Raw genomic sequence first — 15432 nt, forward strand, 5'->3', positions numbered from 1 at the left:
AAGTAAAGCTAAAAGACGGAAACATTTTGCATTCTTCTAACGTCTTTGCCATCAACTTTAAAAGGTGTTTAATGCTGAGTGAGAACCTACACAGATATGCTGTGTGATGTTAGCTTACCTATTTATTTGACAATACCAGTCGTTGTCAACTTGGCAGTGCCTAGAATTAAAGATGGTCAAAGTAAATGTGGTTTAATACTACAGGTAACAGAATTCTGGAGACAGCCATGTCATTTTGTGGAAGATGTCAGAATAATTGGCCTTTTTTCGCTCATTCTGTGAGCCAGCGTGTCTTTCACTGTGCCTTGCTGTTCACAGACTGACACTCTGTGCAATGTAGAAAGATCAAAATCAAAGCTGGTAACCGTCTGGGAAGTTAAGAGGTGTACAGCCTGTCACCTGCTGCTCTTCATTTAACCACTTGCAGTGGCTGCTCCTTCTTTTTTCCCATTACTCCCCGTGATATTTCAAAGTGACCTGCTGTGGAATAATGCTAAAGATGACACTGTTGTGTTTTTTCCAGCGCAACCTTATAACCGAACGTGGAAAAGTCAACAAAACAGAAATCTTTCTTTTTTTTTCATTTTCGTTTTCAGTGCATCTCAAAAGGAAGTGTATTCGTCAAAAGCACTGTTTTATGCAGAGAAAGCAGGGAGATGTCACCATGGCAACCAAGAAAAGCTTTAAAATATGTGGCAAAGGTTGCATTTCAACCCAAATCATGACATTTTTTAGAATTTCAACCAGATATTTATAATATTTAAACTTAAGAAAGTCAATAAAAGTCAATGCCTATACTTAGTAAAGCAACACATTTTAAACTTATGATGTAGTAAAATGTATGCAACTGCTGTGATGTGTATGACACAAGTATGGGCCTCTGGTGCGATTTGTTTCACCACCAACCCCAAACCTCCAAATTTTTGTCTTTTAAAAGTGGAAAATATTTATTTTCTGTGCATGGACACAAATCAGATCATACGGAAAGTCAGCTCATAACTGACCAGTTATATAGTTATAATGTGAAACTGCAGCAAGAATTATGCATTAGAGGTAACTTAATACAATTTTTTTCACAATAATGTTGCCAGTTTCTGTCACGGTTTGGCTGGCAGACCGTGGGGGTGTAGGGAAGGAGGACCCAGGCGCGGTGCTCTGTGTGTAAACAGTGCGTTTATTTACAGTGTATGGAACTAAACAACAAGAAATCCACGTGCTTTCCCCAAACTCCCGTGTCGTGTCTTCTCCCAGTGTTTGTGCTCTCCGCTCCTGTGTCTCAGCACTCCCCATGCTGGCTGCTGTCTGGCACTCCACACCTCTCCTGGGGACACAAAAGAAGCAGCCGTCAGGACACATACAACCGCGGGCATACACACACTAACTAAGCTCAACTTGGTGACTAATGTGGAGTCTCACGCAATGATCCCGCGTCGGTGGGAGCTCCAAGACTCTCCTAAGTAGCTCCCCCGACGAGCCCTGATCAGCAGCAGGTGTGTGGCTTCGGGTGTGGCCAGTCCGCCAGCACGGCCACACCCACCAGGCCTGAAGGCGCCTGCAAACCGGCGCTTGCAGAAGCACATACACACCCATACATACACATATACATACAAGCAGGGAGAACGAAGGACAGCAATACAAAATACATATATTATAATATTAGTCCATAACTGCTCAGGGTCCCTGGGTCGCTCAGACCCAGGGACCCTGACAGTTTCATGGTTTGAGTTAATGATCAAGTGAAAACCTGTTTTCAGGCACCACATGGAATGGAGCGACAGTTACTAAAATTAAAAAACTTTTGTTTTCAACCTCATAATGAACAAGAAACAAATCAGATGGAGTCCACGGTCCAAAAGTATAAAATAAATTCAAAAGAGGGTACAAAAAACGAATATCTTGAGACTAAATGCACACAGCAACAATCCTGAAAAAGGTGAAATCTAAACAACAATGAAGGGGGAACAAAGGAAGGAGGTAAAAAAAAAAAAAAAAGAAACAGAAAGACCAAACAGGGACTAATCTTTGAAAATTAAGCAAGAAGTAAAATGAATGAAGAAGCAAGGGACCAAGAATCAAGCCACACACAATAAAATGCAGACAGGGGAAACACAAATGGCTCATAAAACAGGAAACCTTACAACAATAATCAAAGAGGATTATAAGGACTAACAGCCACTAACATCCAGATCGTAATACTGGAAATAGATAAATACTGTACTGTGCTGTGTCAGTGTATGATAGGTTCACCATTGCGTTACCTCATTTGCTGACAGATAGTGACATTATTTAAACAATAAATCTTCAAAATTGGCACTTTAAGCAGTCTGAAGCACACGTCCCCTACCTTGCTATTACTTGCAAACAACTGGCAACAGAGCACAAACTGAGTTCTTCCCAGATGTTGACACATTTTAAAAGAAATGCCAAAAAAAAAAGTTCTGACTTCTATTTGGAGTATGAGCAAAGCTCTGAAATCCCAGAATCTTGTTTGATTAGATGCACTAGTCCCTGTGTGGCAAATACTCACATCTCTCAAACTCTGTGCCTCCAGTTTAACCGAAGAGCAACGAAGCAGAAAGAAGCATTTGAGTAATGGATTATTTGTTTAATTGGCAACTATTTTAATTAATCTCTGAAGTCCCATTTTCTGGTTTCATGCTTCTCAAACACGAGGATTTGCTGCTTGTAAATATCTTTGATTTTTTTGACAACAACAACAAAAAAACCCGCAGTTTATGTAAATTTATAGATCCCATGATTAGTTGGCTAATTTGAGAAAGGTTAAATTAAGTGACAATGAAAATAATCATTGGTTGCAGCCCTGAAGTGCATTCATTTAACCTTTAAAATAAATCTCGCTCCTCAATTGATCAGTTGTGATCGACAAGGACATCAGTGTTTGGTGAAAGTACTGCAATGTGAAACATTAATATTTTCTTCACCCTGTTATATTTACTTTGGGAGCTAGAAATGACTTTTTGTCAGGTTTGAAACAGTATCAGCAGTGGGTACTTCCTTAATTCTTCTCCTCTGCCTAAAAGTGGCAAGTCATTGAATAGTTGAGACACTTTAATCACATCTGAGATTACATGTTGCCGTTATCCTCAAAGCAATTTCTCAAGGAATTGTCCTCAACTCAGGAGGACACTAGCCCTATTTTCCAATTACCTCTGCTTTAAAATGTTTTATATAACCAGTAATTTGCTACACGTGCTGCATATGAAATATGAAGAAAAAAAAAATGGATTGTGGTTTGTTTTACTGTGGGTAGGAGTTTCTAAATGACAAGATCCCTTTTGAGGATTTGCTTGCCTGTTGAAAACAAGCAATCCATCTGTATTTCATATTTTTTTCCCTGTCATTATACTCTAAAGTGTTTTGAGTGTTTGCAAGTCAACGGCTTTCTTGGCTGAGATTGATGCCTCCGAGCTTATTCGTTGACATTTACATGAGACAGGGGCCTTGGAATGATTCAGACCTGTCAAATGTATTAATGGAATTCCAGTCTCCGTGGACTGTAATGCTGGTTTGGGATTAGATGAGAGTTATTGCAGGAACTCCTGTTATTGTTTCTACTGTTGAAAACTGAGTTTTTTTTAGACAGGCCGTACTAAATAAGTGTTTTGTTGTTGTTTTTCACTCCTCCTCTCTTCAGGGGAAACACTTGCACCTATCCATCTTACACACACTTGTTTCTTTGCTGTGTTATTTTGTTTACTTGAGAAACTTAAGGAAAGTTTTTTCGTGATGTTTGCTTATGTGACTTTTGCGTTTTTTTGAATTTGGGTTTTTGGAGACCGGAAACATTTGTCTGGAAAGCACAGTGGGTCACCTACTGTTGTTTTAAATGTTCTGTATAAATAAAACTGCCTTGACTGGACTTATCTGTTTAATGTCTACCAGGAATTTTAAACATGATCGGTGGTTGAAGTGCTTATCCTTGGACTGAGGTGTTATTCTCATGCCAAAAGCTATTACAAATAACATTAACAGTAGACACTTAACAACAATCTGAAAGGAAAGAAAAATGTTGATTGCAGAGGATTCCTAAAATGACACAAGTGTTTCCTCCCATGTAGCAATACAGATTTATTGTTGGTCACTTGCATTTTGATCTTCTTTATTTGTCGATGATTGCATTCATTTTCTGTTCTTGAGTAGTTTTAGGTCCTGCTCCAGAGTACGCTGTCAACAAGTATAAAATCACCACCAATCACTGATCAATCAGTTCTCAAGAAAATAGCGTCACTATTCCCAGATGATCCATTAGACTCCATCAGCACGTGGATCTAAACACTTTCAGTAGCATGTCTTTGTCTTTTGCTGAGGAGCACCAGTACTAAATATAAATTCTTAGACACAATTATATTCCTTTCATTGTTTTTTTTTTTTGTTTTTTTGTTTTTTTTAACTGGCTGCTAATAATTCCACAAAAGTTTGATTATTCTGTACACATTATGATCCTAAAACAGAGTACCTATTTGTACTTCTGGATCTTAAACCAAATTTACATGCAGGTTATCCTGCATTTAGATTCTGTTTTTACATTTATTTTTGTTCTGACTGTTAAACACCACCGAGTTTTCAACAGAAGGAAAGAAAACTAAAACTGCCTGTTAAAGAGTGTTTTAATAAAATAAATTCAATCCTCAATTCATCTCATTCTCCTGTGGATTAATGACAGAGCTGTGATATTGATAAGTTAGTTAGCTTACACAGTTACACATTTTTGCTGGCTTTCCTTCCTGGCTTCAAATATCAAAAGATCTTTTTCAATCTCACTGAAGCGCATAAAGTGCTTATGCATTCATACACCGCTTTTAATACTAAATTACTCTACAGTGCTTTTCCTCCCTCACACTCACTCATACTATTGCTTTGTCTGCAGCAGATGTGTTGCTTTCAGCCTATTTATATCTTTCTCATAATATAATTTATCTCTCTTTAGAACATGAGCTTATTTGCCGCCAGGACACTTATTAAGAATTGTGATTGATCAGATGCTGCCAGTTTCACCCCTTTCATAAGAACATGCAGGGGAAATCCAGGGTTAACTTAGTGAGATGATATCTAGCTTCAAGTGACCAGTAACCCTCACTGGCAGTGTTAAGTAGATGAATGCTGATAACACAAAGATACATTTGTCACTCACTTCATAGTACAGGCCTCAGATGAGAGTAAGCTACCCTTTCTCAAACCAGTATACAGAGTTTTACTTACATGACCCTAAGTAATCACTCAGGTTGTGGGAGAAATGTGTATTCTATTGTAGAATCTAGCACTTCTCATTCCCAGTGTTTTAGCTGCTTGCTCTAATTTCTACTGTTAACTTAGTTTGCAACTTTGAAAAAACTTTTTTTCCAACTTGGGTGAGTGGATGTGTGGGGGTTGGAACTGTATTTTGCTGCACGAAAATGTAGTCCCGTAATATTTTCTGGAGTCAAAAGGTGAGAAGTTCAACTGTTCATCAGGAACAAGATTATCTGCTGACCAGTTTTACTTTGAAGAAACTAATTTTACCTTGGGCACCTTGAAAAATGAATTTTAACCTTTTCTGGCTCTGGACTTTATAAAACAACTTTCAACAAATGAGACTACAGCTTCAGAAAAATTCAAATATGTGTTTTAAAATCCACACATAATATGAGCAGTACATCTGGCAAGACTGCAAATAAAATAAAAACTGGAGATGTCTTCTTGATGACTCCCATGGAATTTTCAAAGATATGGGTCAACATAAGCAACCTTGGTAACAATTCCCACTAAAAGTTCCTACATCTAGAAAAAACAGGACAAAGATGAGGAACAGTAGGAGACAATCGGGTACAGGCAAAGGGAGCAATGTATACATAACTGGCTAGTAGCAGAACAAAGCACAGGTGGAAACAGTCAAATACAAGCAAATAAAGACAGAGACACTTACTAAGAAAGGAAACAAGAAACACAAAGTAAAACCAAAACATAGCTCATCAGAAATCTAAAATTTATAAACTATAACAAGAAGACAGAAAGGCTAACACTAGACATGAGAATAAAGACAGGAGAACAAAGAAGGCAAAGGAAGAAAATAGCACGAAGAAATAAGGAGATAACAGAAGCAATAGAAACCACAGAGAGCATAATCCACAAACAAATAGCCGGTTCCAATACCCATCTGACATGGAGGTGCAGATGAGAGCATTTCTGAAGTATGCAATCTTAAATGATATAAATAATGCAAACTTTCAGGACCACATCACAAATTCATGTGGCTGAGGTTGCCACGGCAACATTAAAAATAACCACAGTCAGCTGCAGTCGAAACTGCATGTGTTAAACAGACCTCTTCTGTCCGGGGGAGGGGGGAAACACTTCCAATTAAATAATATTTTGTTCATTAAGGGATTGTGTTAATTGGGAATTGTGAAATTTCTTGGAAATCCAATTTCAACTGTAATGGACAGAAAATATTTTGAATCTTGATTATTATTATTATTATTATATCACTAATAGATGATGGTTTTATGTTTTTTTTAAATAAATATCATTGTTACTGATAGGAGAAGAACTTGATTGCCTTTTCATGCTGGTGACTGTAGATGGTGTATATTAATGTAAGGAGAACCCCACGATTAATACCCTGGACTTAGGATGGCTCTAATGTGGATTTTTTTGTTTTGTTTTTATTCATGTAATCTATGTGTAGTGTTTCCCGGTTTATGGTCAGTACGTGACCATTGAAAAACAGGTTGAAAAACTCAAACCTGTTTAAATACAAACGTTGCATATCACTTTAATGCCTCTATCTGTCCTACAGAGGATGAAATCATCTTTCGAAGCTGGGATGGAGACGTTTTCAAAGTCAATACACGCACCAACGAGACAGACCTTCTGTTGAAAAATACAACATTTGTAAGTAAGAAACAAAAATTAAAAATCTCAATGACATATTTTGTCAGTATTGTGATGCAAGACTTTTTTGTGGGTTGCAAAATTTTGGAAAGCGCAGCCGTTGTGACCCAGCTCAGGCCACTCAAGTTTTGCTGTAACTCCATGCGCTGATCTATCAGAGTGTGTATGTTGCTGCATCAAGACATGACTAGTTTGAAAAGTGTATGTGTTCAGCAACCTGTGAAAAGGCTCATTGTGAAAACAACAGCAGCAACTAAAAACTCGCACTCATCTCGTATTCTTGTTCTTCCCACAGGCGACTTTTAAAGCGTCAAAGTTCGCAGTTTCTCCAGATCTGAATTTTGTCCTTTTGGGATATGATGTCAAGCAGGTGAGAAGCTCTTAATATTCCCGTTACATACATTCACTGGTGTTTGGCTTAGGGCTGCTTATACTGGAGGTTTGCAGTTCATGAACCATGAACTGCAAACTGTGGAGATATCTTTTTGTTCAGTAAGTCAACACAGAGCTGGCATGATGGTATAACTTTAAGGCATATAGTCAATAAATTAGCATGTTTGATTTGTGAGAATATAACATGTTCAGCCATGAAAACTACTAATGATGCAATGCAAAAGTGATGTCTAAATACATAAAAAAGAGGCGATTGAAGAAGAAAACGCTCAGAGTTTCATGGAAAGGTCCCAGGAGCTTTGGCCTGTTGAAGTGTGACTAACAGAGGGTTCAGGGGTCTCTGTTCCAACCTTAACTATAAGCTTTATCTAAAAGAAAAGTCTTAAAAATAGAGAGGGTGTCTGTCTCTCATATCCAAACTGTGAGCTTTGGATTTGAAATTCTAACAACCACCGTGAAACACCCTATTGTGACAATATGATAGTAAGAGGTCTTTAAGATATGATAGGGACTTATTATTCAATTCATTCCAATTCAATTCAATTCAATTTTATTTATATAGCGCCAAATCACAACAGCAGTCGCCTCAAGGCACTTTATATTGTACGGTAGATCGTACAATAATAGAAACAGAGAAAAACCCAACAATCTTATGACCCCCTATGAGCAAGCACTTTGGCGACAGTGGGAAGGAAAAACTCCCTTTTAACAGGAAGAAACCTCCAGCAGAACCAGGTTCAGGGAGGGGCGGGGCCATCTGCTGCGACCGGTTGGGGTGAGAAAAGGAAAACAGGATAAAGACATGCTGTGGAAGAGAGACAGAGATTAATAACAGATATGATTCAATGCAGAGAGGTCTATTAACACATAGTGAGTGAGAAAGGTGACTGGAAAGGAAAAACTCAATGCATCATGGGAATCCCCCGGCAGCCTACGTCTATTGCAGCACAACTAAGGGAGGATTCAAGGTCACCTGGTCCAGCCCCAACTATATGCTTTACCAAAAAGGAAAGTTTTAAGCCTAATCTTAAAAGTAGAGATAGTGTCTGTCTCACAGAAGAGGGGCCTGAAAACTGAAGGCTCTCCCTCCCATTCTACTTTTAAATACCCTAGGAACAACGAGTAAGTCTGCAGTGTGAGAGCGAAGTGCTCTAATAGGGTGATATGGTACTACAAGGTCATTAAGATAAGATGGGGCCTGATTATTTAAGACCTTGTATGTGAGGAGCAGGATTTTGAATTCAATTCTGGATTTAACAGGGAGCCAATGAAGGGAAGCCAAAACAGGAGAAATATGCTCTCTCTTTCTAGTCCTTGTCAGTACTCTTGCTGCAGCATTTTGGATTAACTGAAGGCTTTTCAGGGAGTTTTTAGGACATCCTGATAATAATGAATTACAGTAGTCCAGTCTGGAAATAATAAATGCATGAACTAGTTTTTCAGCGTCACTCTGAGACAGGATATTTCTAATTTTAGAGAAGTTGCGCAAATGGAAGAAAGCAGTCTTACATATTTGTTTAATATGTGCATTGAAGAACATGTCCTGGTCAAAAATGACTCCAAGGTTCCTCACAGTGTTACTGGAGGCCAAGGTAATGCCATCCAGAGTAAGAATCTGGTTAGACACCATATTTCTAAGATTTTCAGGGCCGAGTACAATAACCTCAGTTTTATCTGAATTAAGAAGCAGAAAGTTAGCGGCCATCCAGGTCTTTATGTCTTTAAGACATTCCTGCAGTTTAACTAATTGGTGTGTGTTATCTGGCTTCATGGATAGATAGAGCTGGGTGTCATCAGCATAGCAGTGAAAATGTATGCTATGTCTTCTAATGATACTGCCTAAGGGAAGCATGTATAATGTAAACAGAATTGGTCCTAGCACTGAACCCTGTGGAACACCATAATTGACCTTAGTGTGTGAAGAGGACTCTCCATTTACATGTACAAATTGGAGTCTATTAGATAGACATGATACAAACCACTGCAGCACAGTACCTGTAATACCAACAGCGTGCTCTAATCGCTCTAATAGGATATTATAGTCAACAGTATCGAACGCTGCACTGAGGTCTAGCAGGACAAGCACAGAGATGAGTCCACTGTCAGAGGCCATAAGAAGATGATTTGTAACCTTCACTAAAGCTGTTTCTGTGCTGTGATGAGCTCTGAAACCTGACTGAAACTCTTCAAATAAGCCATTCCTCTGCAGATGATCTGTTAGCTGTTTGACAACTACTCTTTCAAGGATTTTTGATATGAAAGGAAGGTTGGCAATTGGCCTATAATTAGCTAAGACAGCTGGGTCTAGAGATGGCTTTTTAAGTAAAGGTTTAACTACAGCCAGCTTGAAGGCCTGTGGTACATAGCCGATTATTAGAGATGAGTTGATCATATTTAAGATTGAAGCATTAATTAATGGCAGGACTTCTTTGAGCAGTTTTGTAGGAATGGGGTCTAAAAGACACATTGATGGTTTGGAGGAAGTAATTATTGAAGTTAACTCAGAAAGATCAATTGGAGAAAAGGAGTCTAAATGAATATCAATGGTACTAAAAGTAGCTGTAGATGATATTACATCTGTGGGATGATTATTGGTAATTTTTTCTTTAATGATTAAAATTTTATTTGTGAAGAAGTACATGAAGTCATTACTAGTTAACGCTAAAGGGATGGTTGGCTCAATAGAGCTCAGACTTTTTGTCAGCCTGGCTACAGTGCTGAAGAGAAACCTGGGGTTGTTCTTATTTTCTTCAATCAGTGATGAGTAGTAAGATGTTCTGGCTTTGTGGAGGGCTTTCTTATAAAGCAACAAACTATTTCTCCAGGCTAAATGATGATCTTCTAAATTTGTGACACGCCATTTCCTCTCCAGCTTACGAGTTATCTGCTTTAGGCTACGTGTTTTGAGAATTCAAGACCTTATATGTGAAAATTTGTTGAAATTAAATTCTGGACCACACTATATAAGACAAATAAGGATTACTTTGAATTGTGAATGATATGAATCATGTAAATCAGGCCTTATATTCACTTTTATTAACGTTAACAATCTCCATTCTGAGACATGACATGTCACCATAAAATTCACTGTCCTGAATTTCTAACATAACGTCACAATGACTGATCAGTGCCCTGCAGTTTTACTATTAACTTTCCAATTTTAATATCAGCACATTACAGGTTGCATTGGGACACCACAAAAGCTGATTCATTTCTATGATCCGCTGGGCACTACGATTTTAGCAACCATCGCTCAAATTGAAGTAGATAATTGTCTTTCTATTTAGAAGATTTTTCCAGCTGCTGACTAATTAACATTTGATGTGCTCCCAAGTATTTAGAGCAACAATATATATGTGAGTGAGCCAGCTCACTCACATACAGTCAGGTCCATAAATATTACAGTCAGGTCCCTCAAGAAGTGGGAGGCACATTTGCAAACTGTTGTAATTCCTACACCGTTCACCTGATTTGGATGTAAATACCCTGAAATAAAAGCTGACACTCTGCAGTTAAAGCATGTCTTGTTCGTTTCATTTGGAATCCATTGTGGTGGTGTATGGAGCCAAAAATGTTAGAATTGTGTCGATGTCCCAATATTTATGGACCTGACTGTATATATATGAGCCAGCTCATTTGACTGTGTGTCTGTTATGCTTTCAATAGCTTTTGGACAACAGTGGGGCTCAGGCATTGGATACACATAATATAGAATCTTGGCCTTATGAGGCCAAACTATTGGTCAATAGCACAAGGAATGATATACAAAATGACAAGGTGTAGAGTTCCTCGGTCAGTGACCCAGCGTTTTGCATTTTGGGAATGTTTGGGAATTTTCTAGTTTGTTGTCTTTATATTATAGTTCTGGATTTTGTATTTGTTGTCATGCTGGCTTTTGGTATTATGTGGTTAAGTTTGTGCTCCAGGTTTTGGTTATCATTCTGCTATGCTCAGTATTTGTCCATTCTGGGCTTAGTTTTGCTATCTAGGCTTTAGGTTACTGTTTTTATGCCTGCCCTGTGTTCCACGTCACATGTTTAGTCTGTCTTGTTCATGTGTTTCTCTCTGTTCTGTGTGTCAAGCCGATGTGTCTTAGTTGCAGTGTGTGTTACTTTTTGTTTTACTTTGATAGTCACCTGCCCGGTGTGTATGATGTTAAGTTTTGCTCAACTTTTGTCACCTGTGTTCATACCTGTGGTTTGTTCCCCTGTTATATTGTGTGTGTATGTGTGTGTATATTGTCTGATTTTCCCTCTGAGCATACAGCTAGATGGATGGCACGACAAAGAACAGACTGTCCGTGTTGCCTGGGCTAAGTAGTTCCTGGTTTCCATAAAGTTTGAATGTTTTGTATCTTGTGTTCTGGGTAAAAAAAAAAGAGCTGAATAGAGCCGTGCACCGATTTTACAAACTGTTTGTTGCATTTACTTTATCTGTAAAGATAAAAAGTGCAATGAAAACAGGCTTACTCAATAAATACACTATATAAATAATTTGATTTAAGGTCCACAGAAGTCTGACTGCACAGGATACACAAAATCAAGACAAGATTAGATCTGTAGATTGAATGTTCTCAAATAAAAGCATGCTAAGACTATATGCTTTTACCAAGGCTGAAAATTCACATGTTATTTATGAATTGAGTCCCTGGACCAAGAAACATATCTGAATGCAGATTAATTTGTAATATCTTTTTGAGAATCAGAAAAACAAAATATTTCTCCAAAATTTCCCTGTTTCAGTATGCCATGTAGACTGATTCCAAATTCCAAAATGATTGCTTCTAAACTGGTGTAAACGCCATCTCCACCTCACCTCCTTTTACTAGGGGTGCAACAATACTCGTATCGATATTGAACCGTTCGATACAGTGCTTTCGGTTCGGTACGCATATGTATCGAACAATACAAAATTTTTAATTTATTTTATCAACTTTTCTTCTGACGATGCTGTCTGTGTTGACCGCTCAGTGAATCTGCGTTCGACTACTCCGCCTAGGCTGCACTGTCGAGCACAGATCCACTGAGCGCAGCGCAAGCTAGCGAGAGAGAGGGCCTTTCTCAATATGCGTACTTGTGCGTACTTGCGTTCTCGTGTACTCGTGATACGTCATCAGTCGGAGACCAAGTACTGTTCCAATTCGAAGTACGCATCAAGCTGAGAACGCAAAAAAGTCTCGGATGTGTTCTCGCTCCGCCCGTTTTATCGAGCATGCATCGGTGGTGACTTGTGTGGACTTGGTACAGCTAAATATCCCAGAATGCATTTTGTCCAAAACTCAACAGCGGACTCCCGGCACATCGTTTTCAACCCCCCCCCCCCCCCCCCCCGCTCGCGGTCTTCTCAATACTCAGGTTAAAGAAACCCCAGCAGCTGTCTATAGTATTGAGTGTCCACTAAAATAAAAATAAAAGCGTTCCAACATCTCACCTGCTTGTTTTTATTAAGGTATGTACACGTATGTACATGTTCACTATTTTTCTTAATAGAGGTTTCACTACTGAGGTTAAAAATGATATATAAGTCACTTAGATCACTTCTAAATGTTAATGTTTGGTTTATTTCAGTGTTTTATTTGTTCCTGCGTAAACCGGTTTGGCTGTGATTAAAGTTAAGCTTCATAACATGTTACTCACAGTAAAATTGAGAGGGGACGGCAGTAAAAACTCCGGACCTGTGACATCATCACGTACGCTGGTGTTCCAATTGTACAAATCGCGAGTCCGTGCTCGCGTTCTCGGCGAGTCCGTACTCCCGTGCGTTCTCGGCCAGTACGTACTCGCCGAGAACGCGAGTACGTACTCGCGTACTTGAGAATTGAGAAACGGCCAGAAGTTCAGCTCGTTGCAACATGGCAAATTGAACCTGCCCCTCCCTCATTCAGATCTGGCGTTTGGAACTATTTTGGTCTTCATGTGACGTATGACCCTGAAGGTAAGCGCATCATGGACAAAAGTAAAACAGTATGTCGGATGTGCCACGCAATGCTCAATTACATTGGTGGGAACTAGTGCGTTAGCGCAGTTAGCTTGTTAACGTGTTGATGCCGTCCAACCCCATGCACGGGGCGATCCGCGGTAGCTCGTTAACGGAGATTTGCCGCGTTGTGGCGTTAATGTCATTTCAACGAGATTAACGCTGACAGCACTAGTGGGAACACAACGAATATGACTGCACATTTACTCCGACATCATCCTAGTGCAAAGACAAGTGGAAGCAGACAAAAACAACAAGCACGCATGCTACAAACTTTACCCGAGTCATTTAGACAGCCGTTAGCACATGATTCTCCTTATGGGGACCTGATATATTTAATATGCTGCTGAGAATATACCCCAGAAGAAGCGTATAGTATAGCTTTTATTTTGGAAAGAGCCATTTCTCTGTAATAAACTCTCTTTTCCAAAGATGAGGGATTTCTCCATGAGATATTTATGTTTTTATTACTTTGTTGTTTCATCAACATTAAATTTAAAAACTGTACTTTTGAGTTAAAATATATATTTATAATTTTAATAAATGACAAATTAAAAAGGCATGAACATTTTTTATGTATCGAAAAAATATCGAACCGTGACACCAAAGTATCGAACCGAACCGAACCGTGAATTTTGTGTATCGTTGCACCCCTACCTTTTACATAATAATTTTTAAAAATCAGACAAAAAAACAAACAAAAAAAAAAAACCAGACAGAACAGTCACATCAGTTTCTTTGCAGGGGTAATAAACTCATGAGTCAGCCATGTATGCATGGCATGTAGTGTCTGCTCAAAACCCTGTGTCTGAATATCACCTATAAAAAGATAAATGCTCCAAATCCAGAGTATTCCAGTGTTCCTCATTTTTGTTGCTGTGGCTGTGCAGCGTGTTCTGCTCACCTGGTTGTGTTCGAGAACAGGCCATCTTGTTGGAAAACTTACTTAAGTTACTACTAAAGTTCTTACTAAAGTTTTAGGCTCAACTCTGATACTATTGGTGCTGTTTTTTTTTCTCTAACACAACTCTAACACGACTTCCTGTTTTTGTAGGCTTGCTTTTAGTTATATACATTTTCTATGAGTAATAGCTTTGTTATATGTAGTGGGCCAATGGGGGTAGTGCGTAGCATTACCCCCATTGGCAGGGCTGTATGAAAGGGCTGTATGAAAGGAGAAAAGCTTATTTTGAGCATATTATTTGCTATATATGTACATCTGCACTACAAAGACATATTCTCCACTGTCATTGACCTGATTTCCCCCAATAGACTACTTACTTGTGTGCGTGTACAGATAAATTTAGTCATCGCTGACCCTAACTGTTGTAAGAAAATCATTATTCAAACCATGCAGCACAAAGACCTCCTCACCATCTTTTGAAAATAACAAGACTATTTGTGTCATATGTGATAGATCATTTACACATTCAACAACAAGTTAGTATCAGAGCCATTATCACCAAGGACCTGTAATGTATAGAAACTGTCAAATACAATGTACTGTTGCTGAAGTTTCTTTTTTCTTTAGATTCCTTTCATTTAATCAACAAACAGAATCTACCTGATGCTTTCATTCAAACACACTGTCATAGAATTAAACATAAAGAAAGAGCCAAGGCTGTTCTCAAGCGTAAACATATGCACCCAGTGTTTAATTGCCTAAACTATAAACATATACCTAAGAAAGAGAAAATTAAGGGTCCTGGTTATTGGGCACCCCATATGATTTCACTATCATCAAACACTTGTTAGAGTGGAAACCTGAAGCTCAGTACTTGAAAATGTCACAGTCCTTGGAGAACAATCAATGACTAACAATGAGGTACAGATTTATTAGCACAATGAGAGATGTTGAAGGGAACGGACAAAATAGCACACGATTATCAAGTCCAAAACAGCAACAAATATTATGGGGATTTTGGCTTTCTTCCCTTTTCTTGTTTTTACAAAGTGAAAAAGAAAAAGACAAAAAAAGGGAAAAAGTCAGTCACTAGTAAATGTACTAATGAACATGACTGCATTACTAATTGTAGCCATCTGGATTTACCATAGAACTGCTCCTCACATTAGTCCTCTCCTCAGATTCTTGACCCTTGTTGCTGTGACACACAGCTGGACTCCTTAGTTCTTCAGTCCAGGACTTCCAGCCAGACTCCAAGCTCTTGAGCA

General features: G+C 38.7%; 1 protein-coding gene across 2 annotated transcripts in view; it reads left to right on the forward strand.

The window, feature by feature from the left end:
* The window catches only part of LOC134644215 (inactive dipeptidyl peptidase 10-like), a 141141-nt gene that overhangs the window by 83663 nt on the left and 42046 nt on the right, over positions 1-15432 (forward strand). For both annotated transcript variants that reach the window (XM_063497023.1, XM_063497021.1), the window contains exons 4-5: positions 6797-6891; positions 7187-7261. In XM_063497023.1, the coding sequence (XP_063353093.1) occupies positions 6797-6891; positions 7187-7261 (170 nt within the window). The remainder of the gene's footprint in view (positions 1-6796; positions 6892-7186; positions 7262-15432) is intronic.

The sequence above is a fragment of the Pelmatolapia mariae genome, linkage group LG16_19 (genome assembly GCF_036321145.2).
Source record: "Pelmatolapia mariae isolate MD_Pm_ZW linkage group LG16_19, Pm_UMD_F_2, whole genome shotgun sequence".
Lineage (NCBI taxonomy): Eukaryota > Metazoa > Chordata > Actinopteri > Cichliformes > Cichlidae > Pelmatolapia > Pelmatolapia mariae.